The sequence below is a fragment of the Vicugna pacos genome, chromosome 7, assembly GCF_048564905.1.
Source record: "Vicugna pacos chromosome 7, VicPac4, whole genome shotgun sequence".
NCBI lineage: Eukaryota > Metazoa > Chordata > Mammalia > Artiodactyla > Camelidae > Vicugna > Vicugna pacos.
This window is the reverse complement of record NC_132993.1, coordinates 26,406,429-26,433,939: the sequence shown is the minus strand read 5'-3', so window position 1 is coordinate 26,433,939 and position 27,511 is coordinate 26,406,429. Positions and strand designations below refer to the sequence as shown.

Genomic DNA, 27,511 nt, shown 5'->3' with positions numbered 1-27,511 from the left:
TTGGTGGGGAGAGGTCCTAGATGGCTGTGGATTGCCGGATGTGTTTTTTTTCATTTGATAGCTTTTTGTACACTTTGATTTTTCTAACCACGCGCATACCTCTATCTTTTAAAAATATCAGTACGAGTGTTTGGAAATAAGCCTTTATTGTTGGTTTGATTATTAGTTTGGTCCACTTCAAAAACCCAATAAGTAATATTTTACAAAGTAAAAAAGCACTCGTGTTGAGGTTACCAAGGTCACGAAGCATGCCAGCTGAAGGAAGGGCTGTATCATCAAGAAATCAACTCAAGTTGTCTGTGGAATATTCTCATCACAAACAAACGTCAGCTCCTGCAGCCGCCGTCCCCTCACTGAGGGTGTGTCTCCTAGCCATGTGGAGGATGGGTCCTCGTGGTGTGGGACAATTGGAGGCATTATATCTACTTCCCCTTCTGAGCAAGAAAATTTGAAATCTGTTATTACAATTGTTTTTCTAGTCTATGGTAAGAGAACATACTACAAAGCAAAGGTCTCTCTAAACATGCCTTTGTACTTCGTGGATCTAACCTTGACTCAGAATGGGGAGAAAATTTGTTGTATATTTCCCTTGGACCCAGTAGTTTAACACAGCAGACTCTACTTTGGAAGCGCTTCCGAAAAAGAAACAGTAGAATGACTGTCTTTTGCTCTTCTGAATCTTTTCAGAATTGCGACTTCTGGTGAGCCCCTCTGTGTGTCTGAATCAGAGCATACAATTAAAGCTGAGTACTTCAAGTCACCTTTTAAAAACAGCGAAGACACATATGTGGAAACCAGAGGACTGGAGACGTGAACAGCTGTAAGCTAATCATTTTGGATTGTTATATCAAGCATGCATTTTAAGAGACAGATAAGAGAAAAGCACCGAACAGATCTAGGGGGTTTTACACGTTTGACTTATTAGGTTCCATTCCATAAATTTCCTGCTATCTCTTCTTAGTAAAGAATGCCATCATTGATTTTCTTCTAGACTAATTCAAACCTGTCCTGCCGTAGAGTAAACATTTGGGTAAATTAGACTCTTATCTAGGAAGTTACATTAATGGAAATTGAATTTAAAACCTGGACAATGTGAAACTATAAAAATTTTACTTCCATTTTATACTCAGACAGCATGCCTTAGGCTATGAGTATGACTGAATTATTTTTTTCTAGTTATTATTTTTTTATGGCTCCTAGGATCTAAGAGGTAGGGTACCAAGTTTATTCAAGTTACCTCCAGGGAAATGATTTTGCCATGTAGATAAAGAATAGTGAAAAATTAAGAGATTTTAATTCTCTTACCCAGGACACAAAATAGTTTGCCTCTTGTAATTTTATAATTATTAGGTACTATTTCCACAATTAATGGTATTTATTGAAGAATCATATACATTTCTGCTTACCTAGACTTTAAAAAGTGAAATAGCACACTCTTAAATGATCAAACTTAGGTATTTGAAACAGAAATACGGTGCAGAAAATAAATATTCATTTTGACATTATTCTTGATGCAAGCATAATTGTTTCATCATGAAATATTAAATTAGTGTTTTTTTTTCCTTTTTTAGACTGAAATGTTTCCTCATACTTCATTCCTCAAAATAACCCTTAATTTTCTGTAGTACAGGTTATTAGGTAGAATCAAGCTGGTAGGGAAAGTATTGTGGCATATTTTTGGCGACCTATCTACTTTAGAGAAACTTATTATCTTTTCTTGTGGAGGAAAAGATACAGCAAAAATAAGCAAGGGCAGAATTGGAAAATTTCAGGTGTTTCCTTAAGTATAATTCATAACACTTTTGCTGCAACGGTACCGGATGTGATTAATTTAAGTGTTTTTTAGATCTTTAAACCTTATTTTAGGTACTATTTTCTCTACCTTTCTTTCTTTTAAAGTTTTCTTGATTAAGTTTTTTTTTTTTGCAAAGTGGAGAACTCATCAATCCGATCACTTCTCTGTGCACCTTTGTATCTGGTCGTGATGCTAATAAGTGACAATTTTTAAGGAAACCCACATACCAAATGCTGGGATCCAACAGAGGAGAGACAGGGTGCACACAGCTCTGAGGTAATTTACAGATTACATGCTCACCCCAAATTATGGAGCTTTAACTGTGTTGTTTATTTTTCAGGAACCAAACAACAGTCCTTGCTCCACAAGAAACAGTCTTGAGAGCCAAGGATCTGTCTGTGATTCTTAAAGCGTATGTGTTGGTGACATCCTTAACTCCTCTGCGTGCATTCATTCATTCAACTGGCACAGTTTGGAACCCACCGAAGAAAAAACGCTTCACTGTCAAGGTAAAATTCCCATTGAAGCCGTTGTTTCCCACAAAGTATATGGAAGTTGAGTCAAGTGAGTTTCTCTGACCTTTATGATGATCAAACCCCATGGAACAAAGATTGTATCATTTTACTGCTGCAAGCAAAGGTTTTCATTTAATAGTTGCCAGTTCAAAATTGAACTGGAAACAGCTTAATTCACTAAGGATCACAAAGGCTACCTCTTTTTTTTCCCCCTCAGTTCATCGTTTTAGTTCTTTGACCCATTTTGGAGCTAGTTCTCAGCTCTAGTCTGTTTTTCTTGACTTGGTTTGACTTTCCACTTATTCAAGAAAAATATGGTCAGTGCAACAAAGGAAAATACAATTTTGCCCTTACGTTTTTTTGCTTCATTCTTGGGAAGCATAATACCTATTTCATTTCACCATTCAACATGGAATCTTTGCTGAGTGAAGAACAATGTTCTCAAGGGTGCTTAGTATAGTAAGCGGTGACACAAAGCATGATGAGAAAGTTTTCAGGGACAAACTTAATAATAACCTCCAAAAAGTTTAGTTATAAAAGGTAATTCAGGTTAGCTCAGTTGAAAATAAGGTCTAGTGAGAACATATTGCATCAATTTTAAGGAGTTTCTGATTCTACAGAAATAATTGTTTCACAGTGCAGTTAAGAGGAACAGCACACACACATTCTTCCAGTTTCCTTCCACTTCTTCCTATCTGTTTTCTGAACAATTATTTCTGTAACATCAAAGATGCTTTCAAAGAACAAATACCACATGATCCCACTTATTGAGGGTAATCTAAACTAGTCAGACTCACAGAAGCAGAGAATGCGATGGTGGTTACCAGGGGCTGGGGAAAGGAACGGGGAGGTGCTTGTCTAAGGGTAGAAAGTTTCAGTTATGCCAGATGAGTAAGTCCTAGAGATCTGTTTATAGCCTAGTACCTGTGGTTAATGATACTGAGGTTTGCTAAGAGGATAGATTTTAAGTGATCAATCAATCAATCAATCGAGGGGGAAGAAACTTTTGTAAGGACTAGATATGTTTCTGACTTGATTGTGGTGGTTTCATGGGTGTATACTTGTCTCTAAACTCACCAAATTGTATACATTAAGTATGTAAAGGTTTTTGTATTTTAATGATAAAATAGTTTTTTTAAAAAAAGAAGGCACAGGTGCCTTTCATAGTTTCAAAATATTTAAAACTGACTGAGCTTGATGCTTTTCAAACTGCCTTTGAAGTTCTGGAGAATCTCCCAATGGTGAAAATTTTTTAAACTGCCCTTTTAAATATTGTCAGTAAAAAAACAGATCAGTATGATAAAAGATGCAGGGGCTATGTTACTAAGTAAAATAGATCACTAATAGTTTAAGGAAATGGTGTTGATGACTTAGGTCTTAAGGGTGGTTTATTTTAAGGACAGTCATCTCAATTATATCAATATATATTGTTTTCAATTAATCATAAAACATGGAATCTAATTTGATTTGACTTTCATGTTATCTCCTACAAGTCTTTACGTGGCTATGTATATTTTCCTAAGTACCTTTAGTTACTCCCCAATTGCCTCTTTCTATTAAGTTGAATTGTATGAAATTGCTGACAATTGGCCATTTTTTGACCTACCGAAAATTGCAATTTCTTATGATTCAGCCAAATAATTGGAACTCAGGTATAGAGAGGTACAAAAAATCATAATCCTCAATTCATGTCACATTCATACATTCAATACATGTTTCTTGAGCAGAGACCAAAATCCTTGTCCTTGTGGAACTTGCAACATCAAAGTGGGCAAGACTCCTCTCTTGCTTTGTTTTCTTTTTTTTCCTTTTTAAAAAAATTAAAAAAAATTTTTATTGAAGTATAGTTAGTTTACAATGTTGTGTCAATTTCTGATGTACAGCATAATATTTCAGTCATATGCATTCATACATATATTCCTTTTCATATTCTTTTTCATTATAGGTCACTATAAGATATTGAATATAGCTCCCTGTGCTATACAGTAGAAACCTGTTGTTTATCTATTTTATATAGAGTAGTTAGTATCTACAATATCTCGAACTCCCAATTTATCCCTTCCCATCCCCTTTCCCCTCTGGTAACCATAAGTTTGTTCCTATGTCTGGGAGTCTGTCTCTGTTTTGTAAATAAGTTCATTTGTGTCTTTTTTTTTAGATTCCACATATGAGTGATATCATATGGCATTTTTCCTTTCTTTTTCTGGCTTAATATATTTTATTCTCATTTCCCACTCAATTCTCCTTCCCTTCAAAGGCCATCATTATAATGATTTAATGTGTATCTTTTTGTGCCTATCCTTGTAAAATAAGCATTTTTATTTTGTTATGCATGCATGTATTTTTAGCATATAAATTGTATTATATTATTTTACATATTTTTTTCTAGCTTTTTAAAATGCAGCATTACATACTTTTAAGAAGGAACCGTCCACATTGCTATGTGTACATCCTCTGTGTTTCTTCACTGATGTATGTATAGTATTACTGATGTGTGTCCCATTATAGTTTACCAGTCCACTGCTTCAGTGATTATTCTAGTTCTTGGGTAAAGCAAACAATGCTTCAAACATACAAATCCTGGTATCTGACTCTTTATGAACATGCATGTGATTTTCTGGAGAATATATACTCAGCACTGGAATTACTGGATCATAAGATAAGGGTTCATTTGATAAAATTAAATAATGTCAGCTTGCCCTCCAGAATGCTTGGATCAGTTTCCATGCCACTGTTAGGTGTTCCATGACCCCACAATTCGGCCAACATTTGACCTTTCCCAGCCTGTGACAGGTGAAAAGTGTTATCTTGCCCTTGCAAATAGCTCAACTTTTCATCTGTCTGTTAAATTTATCAGTGTTCTTTGTTGATCAGAAATCTTCAGTTGATTAATCAAATTAACTTTTCCTTGTGGTTCCTGCTTTGGGGATGTAGTTCCAGAAATCCTTTCTTATCTTTAAGTCCCAAAGATGTGCTTCTCCATTTTTTTCTATTATTTTTATAATAAAAATTTATTTGTAAAATAAATATAAAATAATTATATAAAATAAAAGATATATTTATATTTTATAAAATATAAAATAATAAAGAATATAAACTTATATTTAATAATAAATATAAAATAAATATAAAGATATTTTCCCCAGACATTTGAATATTTAATTCAACTAGAGTTTACCTTTGATCCAGCTATTTTTGCTGTATAATCCTTTCTCACAAGCTAAAAACTCATCATTTCCCAAGAGTCTAACATCACCTTTACTGTATAAATTTTCATGTGTATAGAGAGCTGCCTCTGAGGTCTCTATTCTGTTCCAGTTGGCCCATTTGTTTTCATTATTTTGCCTCTAAGTATGTCTTGATACCTGGCGAGGGTGGTCCCTCCTGACTACTCTTATCTTTTCAAGATTAAGTTAACTATGTTGTAGGCATTTATTTACTCATAAACGTTTTAGAATATCAAGTATATTTTAAAATCCTACTGGAATTTCAATATTGAATAACATTGAATTTATAGTTTAATTTTTGAAGAATTGATTATTCATAATATTAAGTATCCCCATTTATTGAGATCATTTTCTTTATCCTTTATTAGAGTTTAATCATTTTTTTCTCCGCAGAGATCTTATGTGGTCCTGCTGAAGTTTATTTCTGTATTTCCTGGAGTATTTTTTGATATTGCTTTTAAATTACGTTGTCTAGTTGGTTATTACTAGGATAGAGATATACTATTGTTAAAGTTGAACTTCTATTTGATCAACTTGTTCCAATAATTTTACTATTAATACCATTGGTTTTCTAGGTATTTTACCTGCACATAAGTTACGTTAATCTCTTTCCTTTTAATTCTTGAGTATCTTGTTTCCTTCTTCCTTTTTCCCCCCCTCTTTTCCTTTACTAATGTTGGCCAGAATCTCCAATACTACCTTTAAAAGTAGAGCTCATGGTGGGTGTTAAAGGGGACATATCTCAAGTTTCTCCATTAAAAAAAAATTCTTGCAGTAGGTTTTTAGTATTTAATCTTTACAATCTCTGCCAAACTAGTGAGAATAATATAATTAACTACAATGGATTTGTCATTACATTTCAGCCGTTACAATTTTGGGGTAATCTTGTTTCATCTGTACCCTCTCTACTCCCTTTCCCTAACACTAATTTATCTTGAAGCAAATGCAAGACATCATATGATTTCACTTATAAACCTTTTTAGAGTGTAACTCTAAGAAATATGGACTTATAAACTTTACAAAGTCAAGGAAGTTTCCTTTCATTTTTAGTTTGCTAGGTGTCTTTGTTATGGGAAGATTTTGAATTTCACAAACACGTTTTTTCTGCATTGATTGAAATAATCATTTGATTTTTTTCCTCCTCAAGTTTATGTGGTATATTATATTGCCAGATTTTCTTTTAATAAAATTTCCTTGCATAGATGAGACAAAACTTGCTTGATAATTTGGGGCTATTTTTAATACTCTGTTGGATTTTTTACTTATGATTTTATATCTATGTGCATAAATGATATGGACGTATATTCTTATATTTCTCAAACTTTGTTTTTACAGTTGAGATTATTGTAGCCTCATTAAGAAAAGGTGAATAACTTTTACTCTTTTTCAATTTTTGGAACAACTTATACAAGATAGGAATTAGCTTACCCTCAAGAATATGGTACAAGTCTCTTGAAAAAAATAGACTCGGAGCTTTTTTGTAATAGCATTGACATTTCAGTTTATTTAAAACATTTTGATTGATTTTAAGTTCTCAATTTCTTCTTGTACAATTTGGCATTTGGGGGGGTTATCAATTTCATCAAATTTTCAAATTCTTTAGTGTATAGTTGCTTATAACGTTTTGATTTTTGTATCTGTTGTGTCTATAGCTGTTTCATCGTTTTCATTTGATATTTTGTGGATACGCATTTTCTCTTTATTTTTTGGTCAGAATTGCCAGAGGTCTTTATAGTTGGTTAGACCTTTTTAAAGAAGCTAGTTTCTTGTTTTGTTAATCTTTTCCATCATTTTGAAGTTGCTGTTGCCAGTTTCACAGATTGCTGCCCGTATCTGTGTCATTTTTTGCTTCTGGCGTTTTGTTTGTTTGCTCTGTTGTTCCTTTTCAGTGTCTTCATTTGAATGCTTGCCTCCTTTATGTTTAACATTTTTGTTTCCTAGTAAAAATATCTAAAGCTATACGTTCCTTCTACGCACTGCTTTAGTTGTGTCCCAAAGATTCTGAATTATTTAGTTCTAACTACTTTTTAATATTTTTTATGATTGCCTTGTTTAACTAAAGGTATTAAATAAAATATTCAGCTTCTAAACAAAGGATTCTTTCTAAGCTATCCTTTTGTTATGAATTTCTAATTTATTGCATTCTCATCAAAGGGCAAAATCCTGTATGCTACTGCTATTTTGGAATTTATCCAGTCTTTCTTTTATCGACTAATAATCTTTCTATTAAAAAAATCTTCTATGGGTACTTGAAAAACTACATGGGTATAGAATTCTATATATATTTAAAAGTTCACTTATTAATTGTATTTTGCAGATACCTGTTTTTGTTGCTGCTTGATCTGACAGTTGCTAAGTGGAATGTGTTAAAACCTCCAGCTACAATTCTTGATCTGTTTCTCCCTGCCATTCTGTTGGTTGAATATTTTGAAGCTATACTGTTTGTTACCTGTTTTTTTGTGATGGCTGCATCTTCTTTGACCACAGTTCCTTTAACCACTGTATATCAACTTTCTTTTGTCTTAGGATACTACTGCCTTAATTTCTATTTTAGTCAGATATTAAGATTGCTTTCAGTTTTCTTTTGGTTCGTATTTTTGTTTCCCCCTATATATTTAAAAATTTTACCCTTTCTACATGTCTTTGTAGTAAATGTATTTTTAATAGGCTATATAGTTCTGGAATTTATTGTTTTCATCCAATCTGAGAATCTTCATTTTCTAATTTATGATTTTTAACTGACTTGCATAGTTAGGACTTGTTCCTACCATCTTATGTTTTTTTCAATTTTCAATGCATTCTTTTTGTTTCATTTAAAGTATCTTTTCCTGCTTTTCACTGTAAAGCCCAAATTTTCTTCTGTAAGCTTAAAAGTTATATATTCTTAACATAACATACAGTGAATATTTCCGTTTTAGACACACACTCATGTTTGATTTATCCAACTAAGTTCTTACATTTTTAATATCTGTGCTCTATCCCTTCAGACTCATATCTTTTATTCTTGACACTCTTTCCTCTCATTCCATCATAATTTTGCTTGAAATAATTATGTTTTTGTTTGTTTTGTTTTCTTTAAAAAAAAAAAAACCCAAAACCAAAACCATAGACTTTATCAAGTAATTAATTACCTTCACTTCCCCTAACTGTTTAAAACATCCTCCTAGATTTTTTTCTTTTCTCATTTGTGTTTTCAATGTGGGCCTGAAGTCTTTACTCTTTAATTCGTAGCATTTGTTTTCATCATTTCTTGGAATATCTTTGCTTACTGTTTTTTCTTTTTTTCTTTGGTTGTCTGGATTTTGACCCCTTCCTTTCATTTGCTGATTCACCTTGAGAACAATGCAAATTTTTACTTACATCCATTGATTTCTTACTATTTTTCCTCTTGGTTCTTTATAATGGTCTTTCTTTGTATCTCATTTTGCTACTAGCTGCCATGTGCCCGATATGAGTGCATCAGTTATGCTTATTTTAAATTCCTGGCCCATTAGTTTTAGGAGTGCAAGACACTATCCATCGCACCACAGCCCATAGTCCATCAGCTTACGGCATTTAGTCTGTTGCTTTTCTTTTGAGGTAGCTATACTCCTCATGTGTCCTCTATTTTGTCCTTTGAGCTTAAGTTCTTCTGCCAATGCTCTTTGTTCTAGCCGACATGGTACTTGGGGAATACAGTCCTACAGGTACATCCAAGGAGAGGGATGAAGATGAGTTCCAGACTTTGTCAAACCACTTCAGTCACTTCTCTCTGCAACCACTGTATCAGGTGACTTCCCTGGTCCATCTTGATGGAAAACGGAAGCACCTAGATATTCTGAGTAATTGTCTAAGTGGGTTTTTTTTTTCCTTTTTTCTTTATTTAAGTACCACATCCCTCAGCCCCAGTAGAAATGAGTGGTAGAAATGATGTGTGTGTGTTTTTTTGTGATCATTTTTACATATTTTGTGAAGAAAAATCATGAAAAGAAAGCTCTTGGTGGCTTAGTTTTCTTTTGACGTTCACACTGTATTCATTACTCCATTTCTTGTTCATATTTTGCCATGTGTGCAGGACAGATGCGAGCTGCAGGTGTAGCACGAGGAAGCATGCGGCTCTTGTCCTTTTCACCCTCTCCTTGGCATTTGTCTTTTCAAGATCTTGCCTGACTATTCTGGACTGTTATCTGCCCTCAAAGGGAGGTGGTGCAGCTTCCTGGGTTAATATGCCAAAGAGCAATTATTTCCTTTTGGAGGCCAAAATTACACGTGATACAACAGAAAGATTTCAGAAAACAAAGGACTATTTATTTACCCTTCAACTGAAGTACTTACTGCTTTGGTCATAAGAAATAGATTTTACTTATTTGTTAAATCACTTAGCCATCCTCCAAAATATGGCTTCCTCGTGGTATTTTTAGATGTGAAAAAAATAGATGGAAATAGTTTTCAATGCTAGTGTGGAGGACAGGACCAAAACTCCCTTTAAAGACTAACCATGTGATACCAGTATTTTATTAAACACTGTTCTTAAAATTCCACAAAGCATAATTTGTGTGTGTGTGTACCAAGTCCTTAATTCAAAGGCTAAATTACTCGGTTAAATCAGTAGTGATTTATGCACTGTGCAGTGAGGCAAGCCCGCTAAACTGGTTATCAGTGGCCATTTATAGAACGTTCTGGCAGCTAAAGGAGGTATGAAAGTAATAACAGATACAACTATGAGCTCATTTATTTCCAATTAGGTCTGCTGCTGAAATTCTTTATGTGCTAAGGCTTCGGAGAAAGTTGAAAAATATCATTAATGCAGATTTGAGAAATAATGGATGTATAGAAGCTTTATAAACTAAATTTTTATAAAATCCCCTTCTGTACAATCAGCATAATTTAGAATGCAAGTGTTAGATGTTTCCAAAGAATGCTCAAATTTAAAAGGGGGAGGAAGGGAAAGAAAATGAATAGCAAATGCAACATTTGATTATTATATCCTTTGATCTGGTTTTAAAGTAACCATTTTTTTGCTGCTGTTAAGGCAGTGTCATCTTCTTGGTGAATATAATAACTCTAACTTCAAGCTATATTTTAATTCAAAAATTGCTTCCCTAAAAAAGCTCTCAATTCAATTATAAAACACTCCAGTTATACCTGTGAGCTGAGCTGTAGGATTCTTTCACAGCCATTTTAACTATAACTTTCAGTCAAATACAGTTTTCAAACCTGTCTTTATACACATGTCATATAGATTAACTGCAAGAAATTTAAATTTGCTTCGTAGATTAAAAAAATCACAAGTTATCCCTTCATCCATTGTGAAGTTATCCAGCAGAGAGGAAAACTCTCATATCTGTTACTTGTTTATGATGCCTGGAGATTCTTTATACCTGTGATCATAGCAGACTGCTTTGATGAAAATGTATTGCTGGAGTGATTTGTGGCTTCTGGCAGAAAGACCCGTCCAAAAACCTTATTTTGTCTCACTGAAACATAACTTAAATGAATTCATTGTTTTATCAACCATTCCATATTTGAAGAGGTTCTTTTTGTTGATATTTGGTATTCAAAAGTTATATGAAGATGATTTCTTGAATGTAATCAGCCCTTGATAAAAGTCTTGGATTGAATTCAACTGAAGATCATTTAAAAAATTTTTAACCATGTGAAGAAATTGCCCAAGTCTATTTAATCTCTCAGTGTTCTAACTTAGCCCCCGTGTTTTGCTGTGATCTTCTACTGGATTTCCGGTAAGTGTAATAGATAGATGTCATAATCTGAATTTCCAGGCAGGGCCATTTTGATAGAAAGGGGTAAAGATGGGACACTGCAGAGTTTTCTCAAGTCAGTATCTATGAGAACCTTCTCCAGTGGAAAGCAAAGTTACAGCAAGCTTCTGCCCAGTCTCTAAATCACCAGCTCTCCACCACCACCACACTGGCCTCCGGAGAACCATTCTTTCATATCCAGTGCCTGCAGGTCCTTCTCATGTTCATGCAATCAGCCAGCGCGCACAGAGGAGAGAGAGAACCTTGGCAAAGAGGGGAGTGTTGTTATTTACAAGCCCCCTTTTTAAAGAATGCATATATCTCCTATTCAGCTTTGGAAGCATGGCAGTTGCGGGGATGAAGTTAGCCTCATTTGTCATCCATATTTATACAGCACCTTTCATAATAGCAGGTGAAACAGCTCATATATTCCCAGGGTAAAGGTGAGTAATGTCTTTGGAAGCAGGTATAAAGTTACAATACGGTTTTTCAACTTGAGGAAGTGTTCTTCTCCTGATCTTCATTTTACGTGTAAAACTGCAGGCTATGGAACAGACCTTGTAAAAGCCTTTTTCACCGAGCATCTGGCCCGTCTGCAGGCCTGAGAGATTTATGTCAGCTGTAGCAAGAATGTGAATAAAAGCCCACTTCTGGGAGTTTGTAAAATGAGTTGATGTATTACTTAGTCTACTCTTGCTTGGATTAAATTTAAAAATTGCATTGGGGTGTTCATTTTAAAGTATGATTTTGTATAAACAGCAATTATAGATAGGCAGCATAAAATTAAATAAACATGTGATGAAAGCTGACTAACACTAAAAACCTGAATAATAATTGCAAAATAACACTTATCTAATCTGCCCACATTGATATTAAATATTATTTCAGATATATGTTTGCTCTAGAAAAAGAATGATTATTTTGCAACTGCACAGGATTTTAAAGTGCATAAATGCAAAACCATATTATGCAGTTGATGACGACTTTGTTTCTTATGTTGAAAAATTTCATTTATCCACTCATTCATTTCCACCTTTGTTCCATAAAAGGATTGTCATGTAATTTTGTACAGTTCATTCATTCTGAATACTGAACCTGGACTGTTGTTTTGAATAGGAAGAAAATTAATCATAGCCGTATTTACTTGATCAAAAATGATAATTGAAACTTATGACCCTAAGCTTTCAGAAAGGCAGGGAAAACTTTGAGACTGACAGGCACACAGCAGGCACTCAAAAAAATTCATCAGCGGATGGTTGTCTATCATTAACATTTTTATTAAAGGTATCTTATTCATTGTAACTTGGTGAAAACAGACTTTGGGGGAAATATTTAAGAGTGGGTTCTGCAGCAAAAAGATGAATGATGAATTTATAGATACCATCTTTGTCCATTATAGTGTCTCTCCTGAACTAATGTAGTGAAATGATGCAATTATCTGATATGGACACATATATGTGCATTGTAGCAAAAACATTAAGGTGAAATTTAACCCTAGTAAATAAATTTGCTAATTATTGTTTCCTTTAATACCAGAAAACCAATGGACAAGTTTTAGTTATATACCCAGAAAAATGGAGGTTAGCAAATATTCAGGGACTTCAGGTGAGATCAGGTGAGGTAAGTGAATTCCTTCAGGACGCTGGAGAGCTGGAAAAGGGAAGGTTTCAGTGGTATTTTGGGATTGAAGATGTGTATTGCCCACTCCTTTGCTCCTCCCCCTTCACCTGTCAGGTTCAAAGCTTGCTTCTCTCTGGCGCCATCTAGTGGATGCCTCTGCGGGATGAGGAAAGTGTCCAGTTGGGGATTTGCAGTGTTCCTTCTTCAAGCTGGAGCCTAGGAGTCATAGGAGCTCTTAAAATTCTTCTTCTTTCTGTTGCTATCCTGCACAGGAATGTCGCTCTGATTTCTGTTACACCTCGCTGATCAGAAGTTTATAAAATAACAAGTGTTTAGAGTGAAAATTGAGCATGGAAGAAGAGGACTCTTCTAAGCCATGTTCCAAAGCACTTTTAAGCATCCATAGAGAACACGGTCTTAATTGTTGCATTCCTCATTATTTCTTCAGTAGGTGAGCTAGCTAAGCCAGGAAGATGTTCAAGAACAGAGCAGCTATAATCTCTTCCTTCACTACCTCCGTATGACAGAGACTTGTTAAGATGGATCTTTGGGTAATGGACCCCATGATTAAGGCAAAACTCCCTGAATTTTTCCCCTTCAGAGCAGGCACCAAGAGAGTTACTGAATTTGATTTCATAAATCTTGGTTCCTGGACTTTGACAGTAAGGTTCCCCTGAGTTTTGCAGCCCCGTGGTAATGTTAAAAATCTTCTGAGGACAGGAAAATTTATTGGGAGAAGGAAATCAGAAAAAGCAAGTAAAACATCAAGAGAACAGAAACCAAGCAGAAAAATTTACTTGCCTAAGTACATTTAAAATCCTTGAAAGAAGAGATTGTGTTGATTTTTTGTTTAAAAAAGGAAAAATCTCCAGTGCCTGACACAGGGAGAAATGGCTTGGCATAGAGATTCCACTCATCAAATTGCTGAAAAGAATAATCAGTAATAAAATCACCCCTTTACAGAGTGCTCTGTGAATGCAAAGCAGTAACAGTGAAGGCAATGGCAGTAAGTGTCTCCAAAAATTAATTACTTTAATGCTTGAGTTTGTTCTAAAATATATGCCCAGGGGAGAAGACAGGTGATATTTCCATTTTCACTTTAGGTACAGAATAACTTTCCACCAGTACATTCTGAAGCCTATTACATGTTTGTCATTTTAAAATTTTTGTTAACAATATCCTTTACTGTTTGAGATCTATCTCAAAGGCTGTGACAGATTCTAAATATAAAATATCCCCAAATGTGCCAACTAGGTAAAAACTGATTCATCTGCTAAAAGAAGACAGACTTTTGCTCCCTTCAGGAGAAAATCTGACTTGCATTTGTCTTATGTGATTTATGCATTGTAAGTTTAAAATGAAATACCGCCTTTTCCCTCCCATGTATTAAAATGGGGCTTCAAATTTGAAAGAAACAGCAATCTTCTGTGAAACCTACATAGCTATGTGATGAAACAAAACAAAAATACTGTATTGCCCCCAAGTGGTCTTTTTAGGTACTGCCTGCACTGTCCAATGGTGAAAGAGAAAAAAGAAAGCAAAAACGCTTGGACAGCAAAGCTTTGACCGTCCACCCTCCCCCCGCACTAGATTATACATATTTAACTTAAAGAGTTATTTGATAATCTGCATTGTGGTAGGAAGGCTATATTGCTAAGCTGTGATTCTGAATGGTGGTAAATCTTCAGTGCAGTTTAAATTGCCTAGGTCACACAGTTATTTGGAATGATATCAATGTTTGTAAGTCACTGGGCTTTATTTTTCCATGTAAAGAGATTTTGCAATACATAAGGTTTTTTTTTTAAATACCGTAAAGTCAGCATTAGGGCTTTACACTCAGCATCTGAGAATGCATCACTTTTCTTCATATATCTTTTGCGTGTACTTCTATCTGATTTCAACCTGAACCTCAGTGTTAACCTGAATTCCTTTGAATTATATAAATGACTTGCCATTGTGAGGTGGAATTGAAAATTTGTCTTTCAGTTCTCTGAATGTTACTAAGTCAGGCGAAGATGGATTCTTTCTCAGGATTCTGCACACCTGCATCACACTGTATTCTCTACCTGCTGCAATATGCAGACATAGTTCACTGCTTTTGTAAGTTCTGTCTCTTTGGAGCATCTTCCAGCGAGGCAGTCATTCTCCGACTCCCTCATTCCCCAATAAGGAGCATTCCCCATATCCCCCCCACAACTCTGTACTCTGTCTCATAACAGCTTGTGTTCTCTCCCTTACCTTCATGCTTATAAAACTAGCTTAGAAGTTCCATGAAACGTTTTAACATTTGGAGAAAGAGGCTGCAGACAGGAGAGGAGTTCGAAGTGCCGCTGTACTGACAGGTGTCTGTATATGGAATGTGTCTCCCTCTAAGCCAGCTTTCTGACGCCTGGTGTCCAGCCTCCCAGACCCCAATATCCAGCTATCACAGCCTCCCCTACCTGTTTAAAACACTGCTGCTCCAAAGGTGATTTCTGCCAGAAATTTTACTCCAGATATCTTTGAAAGGAGGCCTGAGAATTGTCCCATGTGCCTGATTACCCAGATAATCTATACAAAGAGTACATATTGAAGCCACGGAGAGTGAAATCGTTACTCTAAACTCAGAAGTCACAGGAGAAAAACATGAGGCTGAGGAAATATGTTACCTTCTCAGGCTTTCAAGGAGTTACTGTTAAAGTAAAAGGAAATGTGATTTTAAAATATGAATAGGACAATGGTGACATCCTTTCAGGCTGAGTGATAAGCAAATAGCCAGTTGCATTTTTACTCTAAAGGAGAAATAAATCCTTGGCACTGGATCTATAGGGCTGAGTCTACAGAACTAAACAGAAAAATTCCGAAGCATGAGCTCCAGAGGCCTCAGTGTGGATGTGCAGTAGGAAATCTTTGTACCAGCTGGTATGATCTCAGGCTAGTCTTTCAACCTCTCTGAACCACTTTTGCTACCTATAAAATAAGACTAGTTTCCTGTGGGTTAAATGAGGTTTTTTTAATTCCTTCTGCAAATATTTCCTGGGCACTTCTCAGATGCTAGACATTGTGTTAGGTACAGATGCTGTAATAACAAAAGAGACAAAGTGCCTGCTTTGGTGGAGTTTATTGTCTTGAATGGCAGAAGAAGTACAGGCAAAGAACTAATTACACATAGACAGACAAATACAGATAATTACACATTTTTATTCAATTTTGAAAGGTTACTTTTCATTTACGGTTGTTACAAAACATTGGCGATAGCCCCCGTGTTGTACACTACATCCTTGAGCCTGTCTGACCCCCAGTAGTTTGTACCTCCCACTCCCCCACCCCTATGTGGCCACCTCCTCCCCACTTGTAACCCCTGGTTTGTTCTCTGCATCTGTGAGTCTGCTTCTTGTTTGTTATATTCACTAGTTTTTTTATATTTTTTAGATTCCATGTATAAGTGATAGAACACAGTGTTTGTCTTTTCTTGCTTTCTTGCTTCACTTAGCATAATGCAGAGCTTTGATATAGCTAAGAATGAAACAAGTAGGCTGATATGGAGAACGTGACTGGGTTGCCCACTTTATGAGAAGTAGAAAGGTCTCCCTGACCGGGTGACATGTGGGCTGTCGTTCATGGAGACTAAGCATCGTTTGAAGAGCGAGTGGTGAGACGCTCCCAGCAAACAGCCAGTTCCAATGCCGCGAGGTAGGAGGGGCCTGGCACCTTCACGGACCACCGTGGCATAGCTTGAGCCGCCTGTCCAGGCCCCTCTGCTGCTGTGTGGAGCACGGTGTGAAGAGGACTGAGTGGACACAGAGCAGTCGGTTACAGCTGGGGCTGGATGGTCTAGTCTGGCCTCACTCATATGCCCGGTTGTTGGCTGGGTGTGAGCTGAGGTCATGACTTGACCATGTGTTTCTCATCATTCAGCATCCTTCATAAGGTGGCATTTTCAGTGTTCCTAAGAATAGCAAGTGAGTTAGCCACGAAAGCCAAATTCTTTTCAAGATTTTGTTTGTCGTGGGTTAGATGGTTGCTCCCCAAAAGACATGTCCATGTCCTAACACCCAGAACCTGTGATTCTGCCCTTACTTGGAAAAAGGGTCCTGGCAGATGTAATTAAGTTACATCCCCCTGGATTCTCCAAGTGGACCCTAAATCCAGTGACATGTGCCCTTATACGAGAAAGGCAAAGGGAGATCTGACGCAGGCAGACGAGGAGAAGGTTATGTGAAGATGGAGGCAGGGATAAGAGTCACATGCTCACCAGCCAAGGAGTGCCTGGAGCCAGCAGAAGTTGCAAGAGGCAAAGAACAGATCGTCCCCTGGAGTGTTACGAGAGAATGTGCCCCTGCTGACACCTTGATTTTAGACTTTTGTCCTCCACTGTAAGAGGATAAGTTTCTATTGCTTCAAGTCACCATGTTTGGTGTAATTCGTTACATCAGCCTTAGGAAAAAGAAACAGCTTGCATCAGATGTGCTGATGCTCCATTGGCCAAAGAATGTAACACGACTAAGCCGAGATTCAGTGAGTAAAGACATAGACTCCACTCTGGTCGCACTGGGAAGGGGTCTGCCGACAGGAGCAAAGCGTTTGTGGCCAGTCTTTGCAAACCTCCACATCAATGAAAAGAAAGATTTTCACATTAGGGCCGATTCATGGCAGGTTTCACAGTGTGGGATTTAAATGTGAGAACAGAGCAGTACTCAAATCAGGGGGCAGGAGACAATGACAAAAAGGGAGGGCGAGGCATCTTGTCTGATGGCTTCTCTACTGTAGAGGAGGAAGAAGCCTCTGGTGGTTGTACGCACGTCGTCAAGGATGGTGGAGAATAAAAAATCTCCCTGTAATAGATCGGTGGGAAATCAGTGTGCTTAATCTACATCTTCTTGCATGGGTAAGGTTTTTGCATTTCATCATGGCGTCAAAAACAACTCAAAGGAGAAGCAGTGTTGATGATTTTCGTAATCGTTCAGAGTCAGTTCAACTCAGTTGTGTTCCGAAATTGTTTAAAGGATGCCTATGTGCTGGGCACTATGGAGTGGGACTCAAGAGAAATGTTGGGTTTTGCCTTCAAGAAGTAGGGAAGAAAGTGAGTCAGGGAGAAAGACATATTTATAAGTAACTCTAAGTCAGAGCAGAGGGCAGCAAACAGCTGGGTTGCAGGGATGGTCAAGAGGAGGAGAGAATTGTTCAGCCTGGAGAAAATGAGGCAGGGTTCACCAAATAGGTGGGATTTTAGCTGAGCTTGGAAAACTGAGTAGGGTTTCTTTAGAAGTAGGGAGGAGCTGTTTGCATTTACTTTGGAAAAACGTGAAGCATGCAGGCAGAAGGTAGGTTATAGGCTCAGAATTACGAGCTGCCTTCTTCAGCTAGAATATATATATTTCAGGGTGCCTGAAGCGGGAACGGCGGAGAGAGCAGGCAGGGAAAAGGCATCGGACTTGTGGAGTGGGGGAACGAGAACAGCTGTTAGAGTCAGACCCTGAAGGTCTTGGATTTCATGCATAGTAGAATGAAGAATGACCCCACTGTCATTTTATACATCAGAGTGTATTCTCATCAGTGGTCTCATCTGATACTTTTAAGAACCCTGGGAGGTAGGGTGATACGATATGTTTCCCACCCATTCTATGGATGAAGAAATGAAGATTCATGATTTAGTAGAGATGACAGAGCTAATAGATGTGATTAGAATTAGGACTCAGATTTCTGGTGAATAAAATCCCGCTTAATTGTGCCACCTCACTGCCGGCAGCATTAGGCCGTGCTCTGGTTGCCCTCCGTAAAGCACCCTGACTGCTAAACACAAGAACTCAGGGCCCCAAGCAAGCATCTCTATGTTTACCTCATCACGCACTGATGAGCTGTAAGTGCAAAAAGAGACAGACTTGCTTCCATAAAAGCAAAGTTAGATGTTTATAAAAGAAGCAATCCAGGAAAGTTGCTTTAAAACATTGCAAGCGAATTAAATGTGGGGTGACAACTTCAGAGTTTGGGGGAGCATCATAAAACCTGGAAGCATTCTGCCCTGAGATGTCTTTGCCCGTGCCGTTACGTTCTTGCTTTCACTACAATTACAACCCACACATTATGGGTGGGGTTTCAGCTAAGATGGGTGGCTGACAATCCCACTTAGTTGACCCAGATGCAAATGAAAGAGCTTGGCTTTGTGGGATTGACAAAGGAACGTGTATTCATGCTTTTTAAATTACAATAAAATTTTTAAGAATTGCATCTATCGCTTTTTGAGTTCTCACGTAAAAATAGCTGTCCCTTTGTGGCAAAAAGGGTCAAAGGGTTTCTACTGTGTTATACCACCTCCTTCTGTGAATGTTGGGGACTTCCACCCTTTATGATTTGAAGTGTGCTTCATTTTCATGACTCTGGCAGCACTGAAAGAGAAGGTGGTTTGGGGCAGGGAAATCAGAAGTCGGTAGTTGGGACCACCAGGAGAAGACACGGATTTGAGCTGTATAGAATTACATTGAATTAGAATACTAAATTATAATCTTTTAAGTTACGCATAATATTTAAATACTCATTTAAAATATCCCATATTAAAAGAATGAGTTTTATTTGAACACTCATAAGAGAGAGGTGTGAGGTAACTGATCTGAGAGAGGTGTAAGAAGACAGCAGAGGGTTGTGACAAATCCACAATGGAGATGACAGACTTTCACATGACAGCCCTCCTAAGTCAGGGCAGTCTGCTCTATCATTTTCTTTACTGTTTATCCCGAACCCTTTATTTTTATAATCCATTTCTTTTCCTTTTGTGATTGGTCATGAAACTTAATAAGACCTAAAATGGAGACACTGCATAAAATATCCAGACCATTAATGGAAAATATTTTCCATTTTCCCATTCTTATTCATTTTGAGAATACTTATAGATATATAAGACAGGTATCTTTCTGCCAAATTTTGTACTGCATGTTGTAAATGTCGCCTGTTGTAAATATTACCAAATTTCAATGTCATTTTCTACTCAAGACAGTTAATAGAAGATGGAAAATTTTCCCAACAACTGTCAGACCTTATTTTGCTGGAGGCTTGAAGAAGGTCTGTGTTTTAACTGCAACGGAAATAGTTGTGACCGACTTGAACAATGGCACTCATATAAAGAAAATGAGTAGACATATACCCACAGACTTCAATGATAAAATCTTTACAGCTTTAACTTTTGCTCTTTACTGTTAAATCTCTCTGATCTTTTATATCCTACTGAGAGATTCCAGGAGGGGCAATAAAGATAACCTGCCAGTTCTCTGAAAAGGTTGAATATAATGCAATCAAGGCTGTACCATTCAAAGCAAATAATTACATTTTATGCTGCTCATAGCCTTTTGTATTTTGGTACCTTGCTCCTGATAATTCTCTGATACATATATGAAAAGTTTTTAAATTTTTAACCATGAAACTGATTAAAATCACACAGAATCTACTTTATAAATTCCCAGTTTTATTACAGGCTTTAAACCTTAGGGTTATTAAGAAATACAAATGAATAAAATTATTCATGTCACTGGAAGCATGCAACTTATTTAAATATTGGCATATTCTAATTCCAGAGAATGAGTAAAACACTATCCTAATTTAGGTTCAGTCAATTAATTTAGTTTTTCTGTGGTTTACCCTAAAGCAAGCCAATTTTTAATGAGCTCAAACAAATGATGAGAATATTTATGTTCTTAAACCATTTGACTTCACACAAAATTTGTTCTTGATCCAGGCAATTTGATTTAAGTTACAAAGAAATGTTCCTAGTTTTTCCAGGAGGTAATTAGGCTACACAAATGCTCAAGTTGTTGACTTGACATTGCAGATGTGTGGGTGTTTGAGAATCATGACAGTTTCAAACACGTTTTCCGTGAAAGTAAAAACGTGGCTGATTTATTCTTCAGTATTTCAGGGTCCATCCTCATTCCTAAACCCAGTGTAAGCAAAACCACGATGGCAGAGGTAGTGCTGGGGCTTTGCCGCTGAGCAGATCGGCTTCAACACCCATACTGGTTACCTCTTAGCTGTGTAACCTTAGGCAAATTATTTGTGTTCTTAACCCTCAGTTTCTTCATCTATAAAATGGGGATAATGTGTAGCAACCTCACAGCATTGCTATGAATTTAAATGGAAACTTGCATGAGAAACGTGCAGTGTCTGGCACACGGTGTCAACTTGGCTGAGGGTAGTGAGTATTATTAAGTACAATATAGGGTTATATCCAAATACGACATGTACATGAAATGAAAAATTACGTCACTGCTTAGGTTTGTAATTTAGTCATTTTTTCCCCTCCCTTTCCCAAATCGTTTTTCCTCTTTTTCTTCTGTTTTTATATGTCTGATTTCCCCCCTAAATTATGCCCATTTAAAACACAGAGATTTCTTCCTGAGGTTCAGAATGCTTGCTTCTCAGCACTTCACCTGCCACAGCCCTCTGATATACAGCAGATGTGTGCTTGGGCCAGATGCACCCAGAGCTGTGATCCTCAGATGGGGCGTCATGTGCCTCTGGGGAGCCATGAAGACTCTCCAAGGGGGTTCACGGGCCCATGGATAGTTTCAAGAGAATCAATGCCTGTAACTTCATCTTTCATGTGAATACTTGCCTAGAATTTGATCTCGCTGAGACTACGCCTCTGAAGCAGGAAGCAGGTACTTCTTTCCCCATCCACTTCGTAGACACCCCTCTGCTCTTCAAAAGATAGACCTAGCTCGCATCTATCCCTGACATTATGATGGTGACTGCCCTAGGGTGAAGCAATTCTGCAAGCCCCTGCTCCAAAACAGACACGTTTAAATATGGTCTTCGTTAGAGAAAGTGAAGGATGCTAATGACTAAGTAGCAAATCTTCCACAACTCACGTTATTTTCAGTTTTTAATGAAATTAAATACTTCATGATAAATCATTATATGATTTCTTTCCCTGTACTTTGGAGGGAGCTCAAGGAATCAAGTCATGTTGGTATAACTAGAAGTTTTCCATTCACATCTATGTATTTATGTGAAGAAATTTTATCCATGCTTACATTGAAAATGATATTAATACCAATGCTGAACCCTTCTCATTCTAACAATAAGTACTGTTGTCTCAATGGAAATATGAATAAGTTGAATGAAAAGAAATCATATCCATCTAAGGGGTGCATTGCCAATACAGTTATACTCTTTCATTTTACAAATTATTTATTTAGATTTATGATATATTTCTAGTGTTCTGACTAGTTGTGTACAGCAAATAGTTGTAATCATAACTCTTTGGAAGAAAAATATGTTAAAATTTAGAGCCATATGGTAACTAAAATTTTAAATTAAACTTATAAACATTTTTCTTATTGGTAATTATAGGCTGATCAAAAAAATCCTTTTGTATATAAAATATTATTACATGGGGGTAAAATTCTGGGGTACTTAGATTCCTTCGGATACATTTTTAAGAGTTCAGCAAGTGCTGGGGAGAGAGTCAGAGAAAGAGATCCCAGCTGAGTCTGTAAAAGGCAGAAAATAATACCGATCAAGAACAATAGGCTTAAGTTCCCACTGTATTAAAGATGAGTAAATCTGAATGCATACTCATTCCCCCTTTGATTTGGAAAAGAACAGAGACTCTTGGATTTCATATATTTGATTAAGTGCCTTTAGTTCTACCTATGGATAAAACTGAGTCTGAGCTCTTGTGGGATGCTCTAAGCCTTGACTGTTATCTGAAGTGATCATCTCTAGACCCTTTGTGTCCCATCATTAATTCGTCCTCTCTTCTGGATCATTCTTAACAGCATTTGAGCTCGCTGGGTGATATTTTTCATCCTAAACAAGGAAACAAAAAGTTCAAGGTTAAAAGAGTGTTTGTGGATGAAACAGTGACTAACAGGACATGAAATAGAGATGGAGACTATTTCCACTACTTGCAGGAGCTGAGAAATGGAGCAAGAGAGGGCTTATTTTTTGTTTAGTTTCTTTTGCAAAATTAAAGGCGTGCCCTTTTGGACTTTGGTGATACAACATTAGCAAGCGTTTAAACAGAGCTGTTGGAGGGAGCGAGGCTATGAAACTGCAAAATTATTTCAAACATTTTTTAATTGTGGTAATAGAGACGTAACGTAAAATGATCATCTTAACCATTTTTTAAGTGCACAGTTCAAGAGTATTAACTGTATTTATATTGTTTTGCAACCAGTCTCTGGAATTTTTTGCTAAACCAAAATTATGTACTCATTAAACAACTTCACATTTTCCCCTTCCCCCAGCCACTGGCAATCACTGTTCTATTTTCTGTTTCTAGGAATCTGACTGCTCTAGATAGCTTATGTAAGTGGAATCATACAGGGTCTTTTGTGACTGGATTATTTCACTTAGCATAATATCCTCAAGGTTCATCAAGTTGTAGTATGTGTCAGAATGTCCTTCCTTTTTAAGGCTGAATAATATTCCATTGTATGTACAGACAGCATTTTGTCTATTCATTCATCCATCAATGGATACTTGAGTTGCTTCCACCCTTTAGCTGTTGTAAATAATGCTACTATGAACATAGGTGTGCAAATATATCTTCAAGACCCTGTTTTCAATTCTTTTGACTCTGTACCCAGAAGTTGAATTACTGGATCATATGGTAATTCTATTTTTATTTCTTGAGGAACCTCCGTACTGTTTTGCATAGTGGCTGCATCATTTAACCTTCCCACCAACAGTGCTCAAGAGTTCTGATTTCTTCACATCCTTGCCCACACTTAATATTTTATGTTTTTTTGATAGTAGCTATCCAAATGAATGTAAGGTAATATCTCATTGTGGTTTTGATTTGCATTCACCTTATGACTAGTGATACTGAACATCTTTTCATATGCTTGTTGTTGCAAAATGATTTAAATACTAATATTCTTTATTCTGAGAAGATGAAAGTCACATGATAATATTGGGAGAAATTCTGGTAAACTTTAGTACGGTACAATGTTATTAGACATCACTGGAAGTTCAAAATATTGAAATATTAGTATTCTGCTCTAGTTTCTCAGTTAGCCAAGAACATGACTTAAAAAAAAAAAAACCTCTAAAATTGGTTAATCCTTCATCCTTTGTTTTAACTCTTATATTAAATTTTCTTACCTCAAAAATCCTCTCGAACAGCTGTAAGCTTCTATTTTTCAAAGGTTTTATTACAAGTCACCAGAAAAATGCGTATCCTCCCTATCTCATGAGATGGAAACGAGAGATAAACATATTGTCCTGAGGAGAAAATTTATGTTATCCAGAAGCTCCAGTAAACTACTTCTCTTATCAAAGGCTCTGTGGTTTCTGTAATGTTATTACTTCGGTTTATTTATTCAGCAGAATTTACTCAATACCTACTCTGCATTAGATACTGGCCACCCGAAGATAAAATAGTTCAGTGTCTGCCCTAAGAGATCTCATGGTCTAGTGGTGCCAGCAAACAGGAAGTCACAAGTTTTACACAGAGCCACACGTGTTGCCACTGAGAGTAATTTGCCCAAGGTCTTGTGGGAGGATAAAGGAAATTAATCAGACAAAGCCCAGAGTTTAGCATGGGAGGGGCTGTGAGAGGTGGGGTAGGGGCGGAGGTGGATATAAGGGTGCCTTAGAAATATTTTAAGATATCAAAAGCATAACTGAAGTTTTCCTAGAAATACTTCGAAGTTTATCGTCAGTTCCAGTTGTCCTTCCATTCTTAATTATTTTGATTCATCTGTGTATATTTCAATACGTTGCTTGAATGGATCAATGTAAAAATTATAAATACCTTACTGGCTTATTGCTTGAATTTTATACCAGTGCAAACAAATGATGATGCTTTTACCTGCCTGGTTTTCCAGCCAAGATCCTACAAGATCATTTTCTAGATAATTTATTTGGCTGTAAATTCGTATTTCATTTTTACACGGAAGGAGGACAACTTATAGTTCACAAAATAGTTTCATGTCCTGCTAAAAGTCTTCGATCTTCCTTTATTCATTTTTACCTCACTGCCAAGGCACTGATTCTCTTGGGATCTTATATTCTTCTGTTTAGGTAATTCAAAAGTAACAATTAAAGATCTTCATCGAGAGAGGAAGAAGTCTCCTCGATATTTGAGTTCACGGTTTGTTTTAACTTAGCAACAAAAGTGAAGGTGTTCTTTCAGGTATTTGTGCTTGAGTTAAGAAAGCTCCCGAGTGAAAAGTGTTCTTCAGGTTCTGATAGCTTTGAATGGAATTAACATCAAACAAGTTCAGATTTGATGTTGTCTGATGAGATCATCAAGCACAGCTCTTTCTTCCTACATGTAAGCACATCGAGATGCACAGAACTCAAGAATTTGACCAAGCAAATACAATTAGTGTGACGAATGACATTATGACCAGACACTCAAAGAAGTCTTTCGCTTAACCTAAGTGGATTAGTTTCAAAAATATGATATGAATTGTTCTGCCCTCTCTGGGTGACTTATTAAAAGTTGATGATTGAAAAAACAAATACCTAGTAAACGTTTGTATGGTTCTACTTCCATTTCTGGCATAGGTAGTTTGCTTGCCACTGTACTAAATAAATTAAAGACAGGTCACTCATCTAGAATTTTCTTTGACTTGAAGGACTTAAATTGAAATGCATGCAGTGAGGTCGAAGCAAATGCATATAGAGACAAAGACGGGTAACAACTAATACAAAAATAAAAGAAGTCTCTCCTTTTTGAGTTGTGCTTTTGGATGCCATTTCTCTCCCCTCTCTTTACCCTTCGGTACATAAAGGCAGCTGTCTTATCTTCTGATTTCCCTGCTTTTGTGATTGGCAGTTGAGGTTCATTCTTCTCTTAGCAGGCTGAGTTTTAGGGAAACTCACAATTATTTAGGTCCTTCAGTTCTGCTCTTTGACTTCTGCTGGGAGACATACCAGTGATGGGGTCTTTTCAACCATCATGGCTCTTTATCCTCTCTTTTTAATGTATTTCTATTGAAAGACATATATATATATATTTAATATAATTTTATTGAAGTACAGTCAGTTTACAATGTTGTGTCAATTTCTGATGTACAACACAATACTTCAGTCATACTAGAACATACATATATTCATTTCCATATTCTTTTCCACCATAAGTTACTACCAGATATTGAATATAGTTCCCTGTGCTATACAGTATAAACTTGATGTTTACCTGTTTTATATATGGTAGTTAGTATCTGCAAATCTCAAACTCCTAATGTAACCCTTTCCATCCCCTTCCCCCCTGGTAACCATAAGTTTGTTTTCTAGAAAGACACATGTTTTTAAAATGTCTTCTTTTGTTGATCACAAATGTTTGGATTCACAGAGGCAGTATTTTTTTTAATTGAAGTATAGTTGATTTACAATATTGTGTTAGTTTCAGGTGTACATCAGAGTGATTCAGTTATATATATATATATATATATATATATATATATGGATATATATATATGGATTATTTTCCATTAAAGGTTATTACAAGATATTGGATGTAGTTCCTTGTGTTATACAGTAAATCCTTGTTGCTCATCTATTTTATGCATAGTTATTTGTATATGTTAGTCCCATACTCCTAGTTTATCCACCTACTCTTTCCCCTTTTGGAAATCATAAGTTCATTTTCTTATGTCTGTGAGTCTGTTTCTGTTTTGTGTGTAGATTCATTTATATTATTTTTTAGATTTCACATATAAATGATATCATATAATGTTTGTCTTTCTCTGCCTGCCTTACTTCACTTAGGAAGATGTGGTATACACACACACACACACGTATACACACATGTACACACAATGGAATATTATTCAGACATGAAAAAGAACGAAATATTGTCATGTGATGAACCTAGAGAATACCAGAGGCAGCTTTTATTTTCCACATCATTGATGGCATTATGTGAATCTGGGTTCAGCTACCACTTTGAAATACCCTATAAATGGCTGTGGACTTGCTTTAATTAATAAAAGGAGCTAACATGTTTGAGTATTGGTATGTGGTGGGTTGTGACATTCCTTATGTACATTTTCTGATTTAATCCTAGCAGTACATCTATAAAGTAGATACTGTTACTAATCTCATAAGGTCTCACAATTTAATAGTAACAGGCATAGAACCAGAGTTGAATCTGGGACTTTTTGCCTCTTAACTCTATAGAGCTTACCATTAAGCTATGTTCCTTGTCCTCAAAAGCCCAGCACACAGTGCTTTCCACATGGTGAAGTTCTCACTAAAAGCTCAATGGAAAGGGTCTGACTGAATTGATGTACTGAAAGCCTATAGCCATTGCTTACTGTTATCAGGAATGAAGAAACACTCATTTCTATGGTAGAAGAATAAATACAACCCTAAGACATTAATTTGCTAATTATTTTTTACCATGGAGGATGTAATCTAACAATCAATCTTATACGTCCTATGTGCTACACAAACATGTCCAGCTTTCTTAAATTATTAACCTTGACCTCTGCAATATTCTGAAAACATTAAAATGTAAAAATGCAACAGTATTCTCAATAATCCTTTCTACATAATATGATGAATTGAGTGAAATGTGATAAGTTACTTTTATTTGGAAAAACATATTCCTCTGTTTTGACTCAAGGGTGTTAATATTTTTAGTCTTAGCCTTAATTTGTTTTCTTTTGATCATACAATTATTACATT

General features: G+C 36.3%; 1 protein-coding gene across 2 annotated transcripts in view; it reads left to right on the top strand.

Moving 5' to 3' along the window:
- CPED1 (cadherin like and PC-esterase domain containing 1) overlaps positions 1-27,511 on the top strand; it is a 258,511-nt gene that overhangs the window by 93,817 nt on the left and 137,183 nt on the right. For both annotated transcript variants that reach the window (XM_072964602.1, XM_072964603.1), the window contains 2 exons: positions 688-820; positions 2,136-2,304. In XM_072964602.1, the coding sequence (XP_072820703.1) occupies positions 688-820; positions 2,136-2,304 (302 nt within the window). The remainder of the gene's footprint in view (positions 1-687; positions 821-2,135; positions 2,305-27,511) is intronic.